The sequence below is a fragment of the Ornithodoros turicata genome, chromosome 5 (genome assembly GCF_037126465.1).
Source record: "Ornithodoros turicata isolate Travis chromosome 5, ASM3712646v1, whole genome shotgun sequence".
NCBI lineage: Eukaryota > Metazoa > Arthropoda > Arachnida > Ixodida > Argasidae > Ornithodoros > Ornithodoros turicata.
Window position 1 is genome coordinate 82,404,021 of NC_088205.1, and position 13,162 is coordinate 82,417,182.

The 13,162-nt window shown below is 44.0% G+C and overlaps 2 protein-coding genes across 2 annotated transcripts in view; both read left to right on the top strand.

Annotated features, from left to right (window-relative positions):
• Nucleotides 1-13,162, top strand: part of LOC135394988 (guanylate cyclase soluble subunit beta-1-like) — a 201,593-nt gene that overhangs the window by 134,838 nt on the left and 53,593 nt on the right. The gene's annotated exons all lie outside the window — the stretch shown is intronic.
• Nucleotides 5,795-9,999, top strand: LOC135394987 (large ribosomal subunit protein uL6-like). The gene is made up of 5 exons (XM_064626130.1): nucleotides 5,795-5,845; nucleotides 6,275-6,325; nucleotides 6,583-6,788; nucleotides 8,946-9,159; nucleotides 9,859-9,999. The coding sequence occupies exons 2-5, from the start codon at nucleotides 6,280-6,282 to the stop codon at nucleotides 9,960-9,962; spliced, it is 570 nt and encodes a 189-aa protein (XP_064482200.1). The 5' UTR covers nucleotides 5,795-5,845; nucleotides 6,275-6,279; the 3' UTR covers nucleotides 9,963-9,999.

The window sequence follows — 13,162 nt, forward strand, 5'->3', positions numbered from 1 at the left end:
CATATGGTCGAGTTCGACCAAAAGAATGCCCTCTTTTCTTTATGGACGCTGCGTAGCCCGATAAAAGAAGTTGAGAGAGTATAACATAAATATTTCAATGCACATACTAAATCGCTTCGACGAAACGGCTGCACAAAGTTAATGAACCAAACTTGGGAAAGACGCACCTGGAAGTGCGATAAAACTTGCAAGCATTTCGCAGCTTCTTTATTGCCTCTAAAGAAGAAGCCCCCCCTTTCTGAGCAACGATGCATGCACTTGTTTTCGGAGAGGATTACGTTTAGACTGCATAACGTTCGGATAGCGGGGTCAAATATATGGGGCCTCTCAAAGCGAGTTGCACGTGCAAAAGACGCCCCTGAGACTGAGGGGGGGAGGGGGATAAGGAAAGCGTATGAGAGTTTAATGTTCCTCGACCGCTTGCAGTCAGCTTATCAGATTCGAGCTCGCATTTTTTTTTTCTTTCTCCGTCTTCGTCTCTCCCCTTCTTCGTCTTCTTTCTCAACACATCTCGCTTCGTTGGCTTTTTATTGTCTAGTTTGTGCATTATTTTCCTTCTTCTTCCTTCTTTTCTTTTTTTTCCCCGTGTTTCTTCGTTCGTTCTTTATTTTCTGATCCTTTTCATCAACACTGCCTGGTATACGTGTCCTGTCGGTATGCGGCGTCATGTTGCATCATGAGGAAGTGAGTACGTCCTGGACCTAGTTCATTGAGTCGAAACGAGTAACACAAGAGCTGGTATGAGCTGGTATGGTCCAGCTGGTATGAGCTGGTATGAGCTGGTAGACAAATACTGACTGGTGGCGCTTTGTTCTTTCGTTTACCGACTATTTTCTTTCCTTTTTCGCTTTGCACCGATGGGTGTGTAGTGTTACCAAAAGGGGCGTACGCCTCACTAACTTTTTTTTAAAACACGAACATGATGTCACCCGTGAAACATACCCCGACGAAGTGACGTATTGTCCCTTTCTGCTCTTTCTCTTTCGGTCTCTGGAAAAAGCTACGAAATCCCTTTTCGGTAAGTCAGGATGCCATAGAAGGTGTCACAAAGTGTCACAAAACGGCGTAGCCCCTGCCTCCTCAAAAACTCGCACTCTGTTAGAGCGACTCATGCAGCGGAGTTCGCTATTTTAACGGCAGGCTACCCCTGTATACACCACACAGATTTCATAGTCGATTGTATCATGTTCCGTGTACACGTTCCAGATTTCCTTGTACGTTATATCCATCATATTTAGATTTCTCTAGTGCCGAGAGGCAGATATTTTTGTTACTTTCATTATTTTACCCGTTCCCTCCCAAAGATTTTATCCATGACATATTATACAGGGTGTATGCTATAAAAGGTCAGTCACATTTTCGTGCAAGAAGTGATACCTCCTTGATGCTATACCTCTATCACGAAAAGACTTCCTCTGCCTCAAAGTGAACAATTTATGCTAGAGGAACCTACGAAACAATTGTGGTTACCTAGCACTGTGTAACAAAATAAATATGACTCTCCAAACGTTCACCTCCATCCATCGGTATTGCGCATAGGAAACACATGAAGACGAAAGTTTCCGTGGCCGTGTTTATTTTATTACGCAGTGAATGGTAACCACAATTTTTTCCTATGTTTCTCTGGCATAAGTGATTCACTGTATAGCAGCACAAGTCCGTCTCTCAAATAGATATAGTGTCACGCGCGAAAATGTCACTGACCTTTTATAGCATACACCCTGTACATATCCAACACATATTATCCACTCCAGTGTTGTCATGAGGGAAATACCCGGTGATCACGATTCCTTGAACAGATACTACATACAATCAGTATCGCTGAACTTGTGTGTATGTGTGTGTGTGGGGGGGGGGGGGGGCAGGGAAGGTTTAATCGACGAAGCACCGCGGCATAACTGGTCATATCCAGGATGACGTGATCGCGACGTGTTCAGTTGTTTTGTGCGAGTGAGGTACACCCTCCACTCAATATCCGGCATCCACTATGTCGGTAGGTTGCTATATACAAGTACCTCGAAAACTACTCCGGTGCTATATGTGTGAAAATTTCACGGCTGTGTTTTTTTCGCACTGGCGGACAAATTTCCAATTTAGTTTCGGAATCAATAGGACTGTGAGAACCTGTCACTTTAAGGAAAGCCGGTATATGACCACTGCTGCGTTGTTCAGGATCACAATCGTCTCGCGACGTCAAATCACCAAATTGTGATTGTTGCCATTACTAGAGCTATCGTGATGTCACAGCGGTACGGGTCTAATATTGCCAACACATTCCTAATACATTCGCTCGTATTACCCCCCTTTGCTGTAAAACTTTGGTCTCCGGTTCACATTACTTACCTCAGATACCCGATACCTCTATCCAACGGAACTCGTGTCGAAGTGTCACAAGCCATTCAACTTGAGCACAGCGCGTCGGCGCTTTGGAAATTGGAAATTTTACTCGAGTCCCTTCTGTAACAAATGGTACGCAGCTTCATCCTAGCAATGCCCCTGCAAGACGTGACTTGAGACGATTTCCGCGCCCAAATCGCCGATGCAATATGCCTCGCTCGAAACTTCTCCAAATTATCTCCGGCTTCATTGTCCGCCAGACACGATACTCGTAGCAAGTGCTGCCTCCGTCATTTCGGTAATTGACTCGAACGTTCCACTCAGCGGCTGTTCACGTTCCGAGGCTCTCAAGACTTGACGGAATGCACGCACGGTGTATTAATACAGCCCCTGGATACGTCTTTATGCAGTTCTAATCGTCTTCGTTGGTTGGTTGACGACGTGTTATTCCACATCTATATCACGACGTTGCGTGCTTTATTGCCGAGCTGCTCGTCTTATAATTTATTTGGCCTGGAGTTACACGGTGCTGGAAGCAATTTGTTTAAATCCTCCACATTGTTAGCGTCGTCGACCATCATGAACGAATCCCCCACCTCGAGATCTCTTGCCACCTTTGCGGTACAGCTTGGAGTGCAGGTGCACAGTCCTCTATCTGTGTATTCCCCTAGAAGCGGAAGATGCGAAAAGCGCCATAGCTTTCTGCTCTCACGTGAGCGCGAGTGCTCAACGTCGTGTCTTCACGTATCCCAAACAGAACAAAACCTCCCAGGGTGTTCCTGTGGATATCCCTTCACAGAAATTTTTCCGACGGGCGTCCCCCACATCTCCGAGTGGCCACGGTTCGGACTTCCCACATATATCCGTCGTTTGTCCTCACAGGATGTTACACGGAGATGTCTGGACATTGCACGGACCTACTTATGTACATGCACACGTTGTGTGGATATACAAACATCCCTAGAGGAGATCGACATTTATCCTCAGTTTTCGTAGAAATCAGCATTTTTCTGCCTGCCATTTTTTTTTTTTTTTTTTATCCCGGCCGCCTCCGTACTTTTTAATTTCTGTTGCTCCTCTTTGTTTCTCGTGCATGCCATTACGGAGAACGAACGCAGTGTTTTAATCAGAAAAAATATATACAAAGGCTCCGACAGGACCACCCAGTCCCAGAAGCTCAATTCGAAAGGCAGTGCCATTTCCTTCCAAAGAGAGAACAGATACCATATACTGCTTGTCTCGCGAGCATCCCCATATTCCGATACCTTCTCGCCTGTGCATCAAAATGATGGGTGAGTTGTCTAAGCTTAATTCGATTACGCACGCATACAACAACGAAGTGAGAAATTGCTCGGTGTATTAACTCACTGTCAAGACAACGTGTGTGTTTCCTACTGGTTTTGGTTAGAGACATTCAGCTGATACATCGAAAATCAAACTTCCCAGTGCTACATTGCCACCCTTTTCTCTCTCTCTCCCGCAATAAATGATCCGTGTAACATCCCGACAGGGATCTAATTCGGACAATTCTTGAAACAGCCGCGACCGGATATCCTGTGGATACAGATCCTGGGACGTCCATGTATGAGGCTCCCAATGATATCCGACGGATATAGATTTCCGGAGATGGACCTTGGGATCTGTTTCGGACGTCCACAGGAGAAAGTGTTCTGCCTGGGATATGCTGCTAAGCCTGTGGAATATCCTTGCTACGCAGCCACAACATATTCCGTAGCAGACGATACGAAAACACGCTGACAGTGTCGTCTGCTAAGAGCGCAGTACGCCGCACCCGATATTCTCACCGTGTGAATGCTCAACATAACACTGGACGGAACTTCGGCTCTGTAAGCAGTGTTTTCGCTTTCTCTTCCACTAGAACATTCCGTGAGGATGTCGGCGCAACATGGAGGGGGGGGGGGGGCGCAACCGCATCACACTATCAGCCTCAATCGCATCACAGAAGGGGAAAAAAAGAAGAAAGGGAGCGCATATCTAGAAACCTGACAAAGTACAAACGGACGCTTGGTATCGAACACTTCGACCTCAACGAGAAAATGCACCGTCACACGTAGCAGAAACGATCTATTTATACACTACTTGCTTCTCTATATAAGAGCTGGTGAAAGCTCAAAACCATCTCATTCCTTTCCCCGACTCTATATTCTCCATTTCTGCGAATGTTTGCAGGGGAACCGTTCTGTAGCCCCTGATGAAATCGAGATAGCAAAAACGCTATATCAGCTGAAATGGTAAGCTCGGACCCTAAGTGGCTTCCAGCTCCTTCAACAATAGCAACGACAAAAAAAAAAAAAAAAAAACGCTACGGGGACACGAGTCGACGAAAACCTCGTCGACCTCTCATGGGTCTCGATACAAGAGAAAAACGAAGAAGCGAAACGAAAAAAAAAAAAAAGAAACCAGATGAGAAAAGAACTACATCCTTGGAGGCCCCGGAGGTTTCCCTTCTGTTTCTGTATTGTATGAGTCTTTCTTTCACTACGTGCTGCTGAGGGACGTTTGGTGGACCTTTTTATACAGTGTGCAGCTGGATAGAATAATTTTAGAGGGCGCTGTATACGTCGAGTTGAAACGAGCTGCGTTATGCTTTCGGCTCTGTTATTAGATTTGACCGATTCCTTTGCGTATGGTGGAGCTGATTACGTATTCGGATATTGCTTCATGCAGGTCGATAGGTGTCAAGTAATAAAAACGCCTTGCTTTTTCTTTTTGTTTTTTTTCGTACGTTGTGGTCTCGTCTCGTCTTTGTGTGTGCGTGGCACCATATAGTGTTGGAAGGATCGTTTATCGAAGAAAAGTTTCTTGTGTTCTCACCTGGTGAGTTCCTCATTTTATTTTTAACTTTTAATAAATAGACAATGTCTAATTGTTATGCACGGATTTTTTTATTGGAACTTGTTCACGTCTATTTTGCCTTTTCAAATACCATTGCTGTTCCAAGCTGTCACAACATGTATGTTCCTTCATCTTTAAGCCTTTTTTTCCTATTTACCCAGGAGAGCCTACTCGAGTACCCTGCGATTCAATAACCTTCGTAGCAATATTTGCTTTGACGCTACAATATTCTGTGTAGACATTTTCGGGATGAATTCAAAACGCGATAGTGATGATTTCCACGCCACTTCGAGTTTGACTTGCGTTGACGGAAGTTTGTACGTTTCCGGAGAGCAGTGGCACAGAGGAGCGTCTTGCTCCCATTCGTGTTTCGTGCGCCGTCTCATGTGCTGCCATCTGCCCGCGAGAAACAGACCTGCGAGATTCGCAGAAAACCCGCGGCACAACGTAACGAAATCTTACTGTAATAAAAACAGAAAAAATAAAATCAAATTTAAGAAAACGTGTTGCCATTTTAATTCGCAAGGATAGTTATCACGTAAGTTACCGCGTAAATTTTATTACGTTCACGAAAACCTCGCCTTATTACTATTACACCACCTTTTCTGCTGAGCATATCCGGCCCTTTTCATCGGCCATTGCCGAAGCTGTGGTAAGTGTATTTTTATGCTATGTTAAATCTGTCTAAATCTGCAGCATAATTATCAGTAATTTTATATGTACCGCGGCTTTGTTATGAAGTGAACCCTTTTGGTATATTTCTGAACCATATTGTAAATCATATCGCTTTATTTTACCATTTTATAGCGCATTGTCACAGGCCGCCGAGTCGTGTTCACACTGCTAGAAATAAGCGTACTTGTGATATTCTGTAGTAGAAAAAATAATTGCACCGCACAAACACGTTATGTTATAGAGAGCCGTACAGTTGCTCGTATGCTTCCGACCTTGTAGTGCCTGTGCTGTTTTTACATTCATACTGAACTTTATAAAGGCCGTTCGGACAGAAAGCTGCTGCAGATTGTAAAAATATGTGAATCTTGCTGTCAACACCATCGCTAATGTGTTTTTACAACTGCAGGCAAAATGAAGACTATAAAAGCAGAACAAGTAGTCAAGGTCCCCGATGGGGGTAAGTTCGATTCTTGTCAATATTCATATGGATTGATTTGCGTTAGTGTTTCGTTGCGCATCGTTCAATACCTCTGTGTGCTGTTCAGGGCATGGAGGTCGCAGACGATGCCAAATCATTCTTGTTCGTGAACATGTTGATGAGGCTTTCCAGCTCGTTTGCTCTCTGATCGTTTGTGAACATACATCTCTGCTTTTTGTTACGCTTCTGGTTCGTTTCTGTTCAGAGTCGGCTAACCAGTATACTTTCTTTCGCAGTAAAAGTGTCCGTGAACTCTCGTCGAGTAACAGTGAAAGGTCCGAGAGGTACCTTGAAGCGCGACTTCCGCCACATCCAAGTGGAGATGATGATGGTTGGCAAGCAGCGTCTCTTGGTGCGCAAATGGTTTGGAATCCGCAAGGAGCTGGCAACTGTGAGGACAGTCTGTTCGCATGTTGAGAACATGATTAAGGGTGTCACCAAGGTAAGACACGATGTTGACCGTACAACCGAACTGTAGCTTGTTGGAGCTGTATCGTGGGAATGACATGGTTGACACACACAAAAAAGCTTTATTTTAGCGTGAGAAAGGCTACTGCAAACCCGCGAATTGTGTGATGCAGGATTTTTGCATCCCCGTGCATTTTTTTTAGGGCTCATTTTCGACGTAAAAAGAAAAACACGCATTATATGCGGTCATATACAATAACTGTTCTGAGGCTGAAACACACAACCAAGGACAACACACAACCAAGGACAACACACGCCTCCCTAGTTACCCCGAGCATGAGGCTTGTGTGATGTTTTGTCTGGGAGCTTTAGCTTCGAAACGGTTGCTTTCCATCATATTCAACAAATTGCACTGCCTTGTCCTTGTGTTTTCTTTTCTTTTTTTCCTTTCCTTTTTTTTTTTCTTTGTATGTGTACATGTGTGCTTGTGAGAAAAAAATGTGAAGAGTGAGTGTATTTTCCTTTACTTGAATGCGGGTGCTTGGTAAGTGTTCCGAAAGCAAGTGCAGGTGTGCCTTATGGCCATAAGTTGTCGATGCGTCAGAAAAACTGTAATCATCATCATCGGGCGTTGTACTCTTGGGCGGTAATCCAAGAGGTGCCTGGTTCAATTCCTACCGCTGTGTGGCTTTTTCGGCAACTGATATTTCACTTATACAGTGGGCTCTCATTAATTTGAACAAATTTAGAATGTTTGTTTGGCCTGCTATGCTTGCAGTGTATTGAAAAGCTGCTTAGATTCAAACTTTTTACTCCACTTTAAAACATTCCTGCCAGCCGAAATCTGCCAACGCAATGTTGCGTTCCCCAAGCGGCACCGCATTGGCACTAAACTCACAAAAAGGAAACTTTAAAATTCTGAAAAGGCACTCGTTCTCTGGCTACAGTGACTACAGAACGTCCAAATAATCCATTAAGTGGATCGGTCTTGCAGAGAAAGTCAAAACGAGCTTTACGGTTTAGGGTAAAATGATGTGATGGTCCGATTATCTGGTGTGAGGAACAATATAGTTTAGTATTAAAGGTGATCAGAGGTGCCCGTAAGCAATGTCACTATCCTGCACCGTACAAGACTGCAGTCCCTACCAGAAAATTGAGCCAAAATATTCTCATTTGGCATAGATCGTATAAATGTGTGTCCGATTCAAACTAAAATCACTGGTCCCCCGGAGTTTGAATTAATGAGAGCCTACCGTACTTGTGTGTCTGCACACTTAGTATCTCGTGTCTAGCACATTTGACACCCAGAGGCAAGGCTTACATGGCGGCAGCACATCCTCTAGCAAGATTATTGGACTAGCAGTACTTGCTTTATATATTTGTTGCTCCTAAAGGTTAACACAAGTGTGTCAGCTTAAGACAGGTGATGTCGAGGCTTTTGCTACATCCATCGTTTTTTCCCGTTAATACTGCATATAGAGCAGGGTTACTGCCTCTTGTGCCTTGACTTACCGTAGAGACCTGCCTCTGGTGGCGCCTTAATTACCCTCTTCGTCCTGTATTGGCGTCGAGGTCGCAACGGGCGCTAGAACATCTTGTTGGTTTTTTGGTGCGCTGCTCCTTCTCTTGCAGTGTGCTATTTCTGCCATCAGACACAATATTATAAATAGGGCCTGACTTTTTAGGGTTAAACCCGTATCCGCCCGATATTTACCCCCCGAACGAAAAATTCTGTATGATTTGCGTTTAACCCGAATCTACCCGAAAACATCCGGGTCGCGTGGCACACTCGTAAGCGCGCGTTAAAATAAAAAGTTTGATAACATTGCTGAATGTTAGTTCCATGTTAAGACAAATTTTTATTAAACAAAAAAAAATCACCCGAATTCCTGACAGAATATGCCGTAACGGGATTTAACGCAAATACACCCGAATTTTCGAACGAAAAATATCACCCGATATTTACCCCCCCCCCCCCCCCCCCCTCGAATTTGGCCAAAATTAAAACCCGAAAAAGTCTGGCCCTAATTATAAATACTGTAGTTTTTTGGGTTAAACTCTCTCTTCATTTACAGCAAGGGACATCCTTTTTTTTTGTGTGTGTGTGTGTGAACCACTTTGTGCGCCATTGACACAGTCGTAAGAAATTTAGCTGTGTATTTTTTTTTTCATTTTTTTGGCATCCCTTTAGGGATTCCAGTACAAGATGCGTACCGTGTACGCTCACTTCCCCATCAACGTGACCACGTCCGAGAACAACCAGCTGGTGGAGATCAGGAACTTCCTGGGCGAGAAGTACATCAGGCGGGTGCGCATGCAGCCCGGTGTCACGTGTATAAACTCCCCAGCACAGAAGGATGAGCTCATCCTTGAGGGCAACGACATTGAACTTGTCTCTCTCTCTGGTCAGTACTGGTGACCTCATTCTGGACACTTGTTTCTTGGACGCACTTGTGAATACAGTGAAACTTGAAGGGACTTGCTCAAAATGTGGCGACATTGCCTAGTGTGACAACATGGCCGGCTGTATCAAGGCCAGGCAAAAAAAAAAATGTGTTTGAAGACGCTTATCTGGCATTATCTGTGAACATTCCCATATTTCTGGTACTTTGCACTTTGGGTAGAATGCAGATATCTATGTGCCGTACTTTTTGATTCAATGTATGAGAAGCTGCGATGTCATTTCACAACGTCCACTCTGCACTTTCTGTAGCCAATTTTTTTTTTTAACTTCCTGTTTCTATTCGAAGTTTTGTGTAACGCTTGTACTTAAAAGTGGTTGCATGTGGCGGCTTTCTGGCTGCAGCTGTAGTTACGTCTAAAATTTAACATGCTTGCCGAGAGAAGTGAATGGAAAAGAACCCTTTTTAGTGTATAGCCCCAAGATGGCAACAGACAGCATGAAAGAAAGATGCTGGCAGTGGTGGAAAACGTTTAATCGAATTTTCCAGTAGTTACAAACTTGAAATTATTTACATTCGACACAACGGAGTTTCAGCGGGGATTTCTATGAAGGTCGTCCATCTGAGCCGTTCATTCAAGTGGAGTTTCCCTGTCATTTTAAACTCACTGTCACTAACGTTTGACCTTTCTTGTCATTGTAGCTGCCCGTATCCAGCAGTCTACGCTCGTTAAAAACAAGGATATCCGAAAGTTCTTGGACGGCATCTACGTCTCGGAAAAGACGACCGTGGTCAAGGAGGAATGAAGGAGCTCTCGGACTGTTAATAAACGCTCGAAAAACATCTCGTCTGGTCCGGTTCGTATGTCCAGACACGACACTTTCGAAACACATCAAAGGATAATGCGTTACCGCGAAAGTTTTTCCACGTTACGTTTCCGCTGCTTAAGCCGTAGCAGAGTGACAGACGGGCATTTGTGTAGCTTCGGTCATTCTGCCCGCAGCGTTTTGGATCTGCAGGTTTCTTCGACCGCGTTTGTTTGTTTAAAGGAACGGTCTGGGGCTCTGGACCAGCTTTGTAGCGAAAGTTTGAGTGTCGTGCAGATGCCACATGCTCGAACTATGAGCATTCTCTCAATCGAGTCTTGCATAAATGATGCACTCACCAAATACTGGGGTTTGTAGTTGCATTCTTTTCTTCATAAAATGTGCTACCCTTTTATATTGCTGTTTACCAGCACTGCAATGTACCCGACAAAAATGTTTCCGACCGGTGGAGCTATCCTTCGACCTGAAAAGAATGAGAGACTGTGGTGGCCGTCATCACTAGCTACGGACTGTATGGAGAAAAATCACTCGTGAGATTTAAGATCTTGCGATGTTGCATGCTTTGTCCATTGCTGGCAGTGGCTTTCCCATGTTTGTCAAAACCTGCGCGTGCCGTTGAACATAGAACAGTTGCTTCATGTGTAAAAGTGCAGCATTCCACCTAGGTCGCATTAATGGGTACTCTTTAAAGCTTGTTTTAATGCTGAGCGTGGTCCTGCACAGCGGTCTTCTTGCATCAGCCCTTTTTGGTGTACTGAACCGATCACTTGGCAGTACACGAGAAGTGTTTGGTGGCATCACCACAAAGTTCATGTTTCAAAACGCTTGCAGTCGCTTCCAACAGCAGCGCTGTCAGCACATTCAGTCGAATTTTGCTAGATTTGTGCATCTGTGAAATGATTCACTTTGCACGGTGCATTTTTAGTAGTCAGGTTAACGGGTTGGTATCAAAACAATGGTAGTGATTGAAGCATGACATGACATGAAGCCTGTCAGCACTGTTTGTTGATCGCAAAATGCAACTGCAAAAAGAAATAAGGCGGACACGTCACTACGCCCGCGAGATTGAAAGCCCTCTTGCACGCCGGGATTGCACTCTGCTGTCATTCTGTTTGTGCAAGTATATGTCAGAGAGCTTCTACTCCTAATTTCTATTTTTCTCCTGGCTTTCTTCTTTTTTGTCATTCCCGCTGGATATACTAATCTGTGCCGATTGTTTCCACATCATATCTGTGAAACTCTCAAAGCAACATGGTATGTTTCACACGTGCGACCAGTGAATATGAAGTGAAACCAGATATTTACCCGGCGAATAATTGCCCTCACTAAGACATCTGTGGGAATGCACACTAAGTTGTTTCGCAGCAAACGCAGTTACATTACGGTACGCACGAAACCAGTACAGTACAGTTTAAATAACTGAGCCCGTTTATTTCTGCCCGAATTTAGCATACTGGAAGTTTTTCCCACCCGAATTCGTACGAATATAGAACACATGTTTATCTACCCGATTTTTTTCCCCTCCAATTTTAGAAAAAATACATCCCGAAAACTTCGGGCTGTAGCATTCGATACATTCTTGACAGATGCCAATGTTGTGATGGAGGAGCTTGAGGATGCAACTCACTGTAAGGCAGCATCCGAGCTAAAGGAGGTGTGAAACAGTTTTGTGTCCTGAATATACTACATAGAGCCCTGCAATGCCTGCACCAATGTAGTCTCGCATTTGTATGCTTTCACACACTGAGCATCATGCGCTCATGCATCATGTTTATGCTTTCGACATACGGCATTATTTTCAAATTATAGGTGATTCTTTTTATTTTGTACGTACGGACTAAACTCTTATTCCAAATAAGGTGTGCCTGGGGCTCTTCAAAGAGTGTATTCAACAAATGATGGATATAGAAAGGAAATTGCCCCCACCCCAAAAAGATTCGATAGAGGTTGCTAACGACAATCATATTTTTTTTTTTGGGGGGGGGGATGCAACCTTCACCAGACAGGCAGACTGCACTTTACTCCCCCCCATTTATTTTGTGGCGCATGCGTCTTTATTTATTTATTTATTTCAAATTAGGGACTGTTAGGGACCGTTACAGGGGGGTTCAACTCTACCACAATCACCAATCATAACACTAGTCAAACAAAAGAACTAACAAACCAAATAATCTCGTCGAGGAACCACAATACATAGCGCTAACATTAGCATAACATTATATTAAATCAGTATTGCTCAGGGCTTCAATGAAGGCAGATCCATTTTGCACAGATATATGTTCAGGTAATGCATTCCAGATTGTGATTGCGTGTAATCTGTGTGATCTTGACTGTTGGTCGGCGCTAGCCCTGACGGTTATGAGAGTGTTGCATCTTAATTTTGTGATAGAACTCGTGTCTAGACAGTGTTGTCTGCTATTTCCTTAGGATTATTAACGTGCCACGTTTATTTGGAACCGCTTGGAACCCAAATTTTTTTCAAGAACCGTAACGGAACCGCAGTTCAACGTCTGCAGTTAACCGGAACCGTAGCCTGAACCGAAAAATGTGATTTCGGTTACCGGATCACATGAACTGGTTCAAGCATGAACGTGAACTTTGGATGCAATATTTGTACTGCATTACAACTCTGATTAGTGGTGTAGTACGTGCTTCCGTTAAAGCAGATCTCTTCATCGTGTGTTTTTCATTCGGAAGCTTTGTAGACAACATACCATCTTGCGCGCTTGGACCCATAATTGGATGACATACGCATTGTATGACATGTATCGCGTACGTCCCTTAGTTATGAACTGCATTATTGTGATTATTTAAGATTACGAAGCGTTAGACATTGTTTCTTTCCATATCTGTTTGCTTAACTGCTAAAAACAGTTTTTCTTGTCTTGTCACAACAGAAGCGAAACATATATGTACGAAATAATAGAGACCGCAAAAATTATTTTACTGGGAATGTCGCAAACTGCAAAAGTGCGTCGAAGAAATAGTTAATTATTCCTTCGATCTGGCAGCTGGCACTGCACCACTCTTTCGGAGCGCAACAGATAAAGATGTTCATCTTTACCCATTTGCACCTTGCAGCTCATTTTGCGACATCCACGCAGCCTGCGGATACATCCCAGAGAAAACCGAAAAAATACCGGTTCAGATGTTTGGTTACCGGTAACCGCAAACGGTGA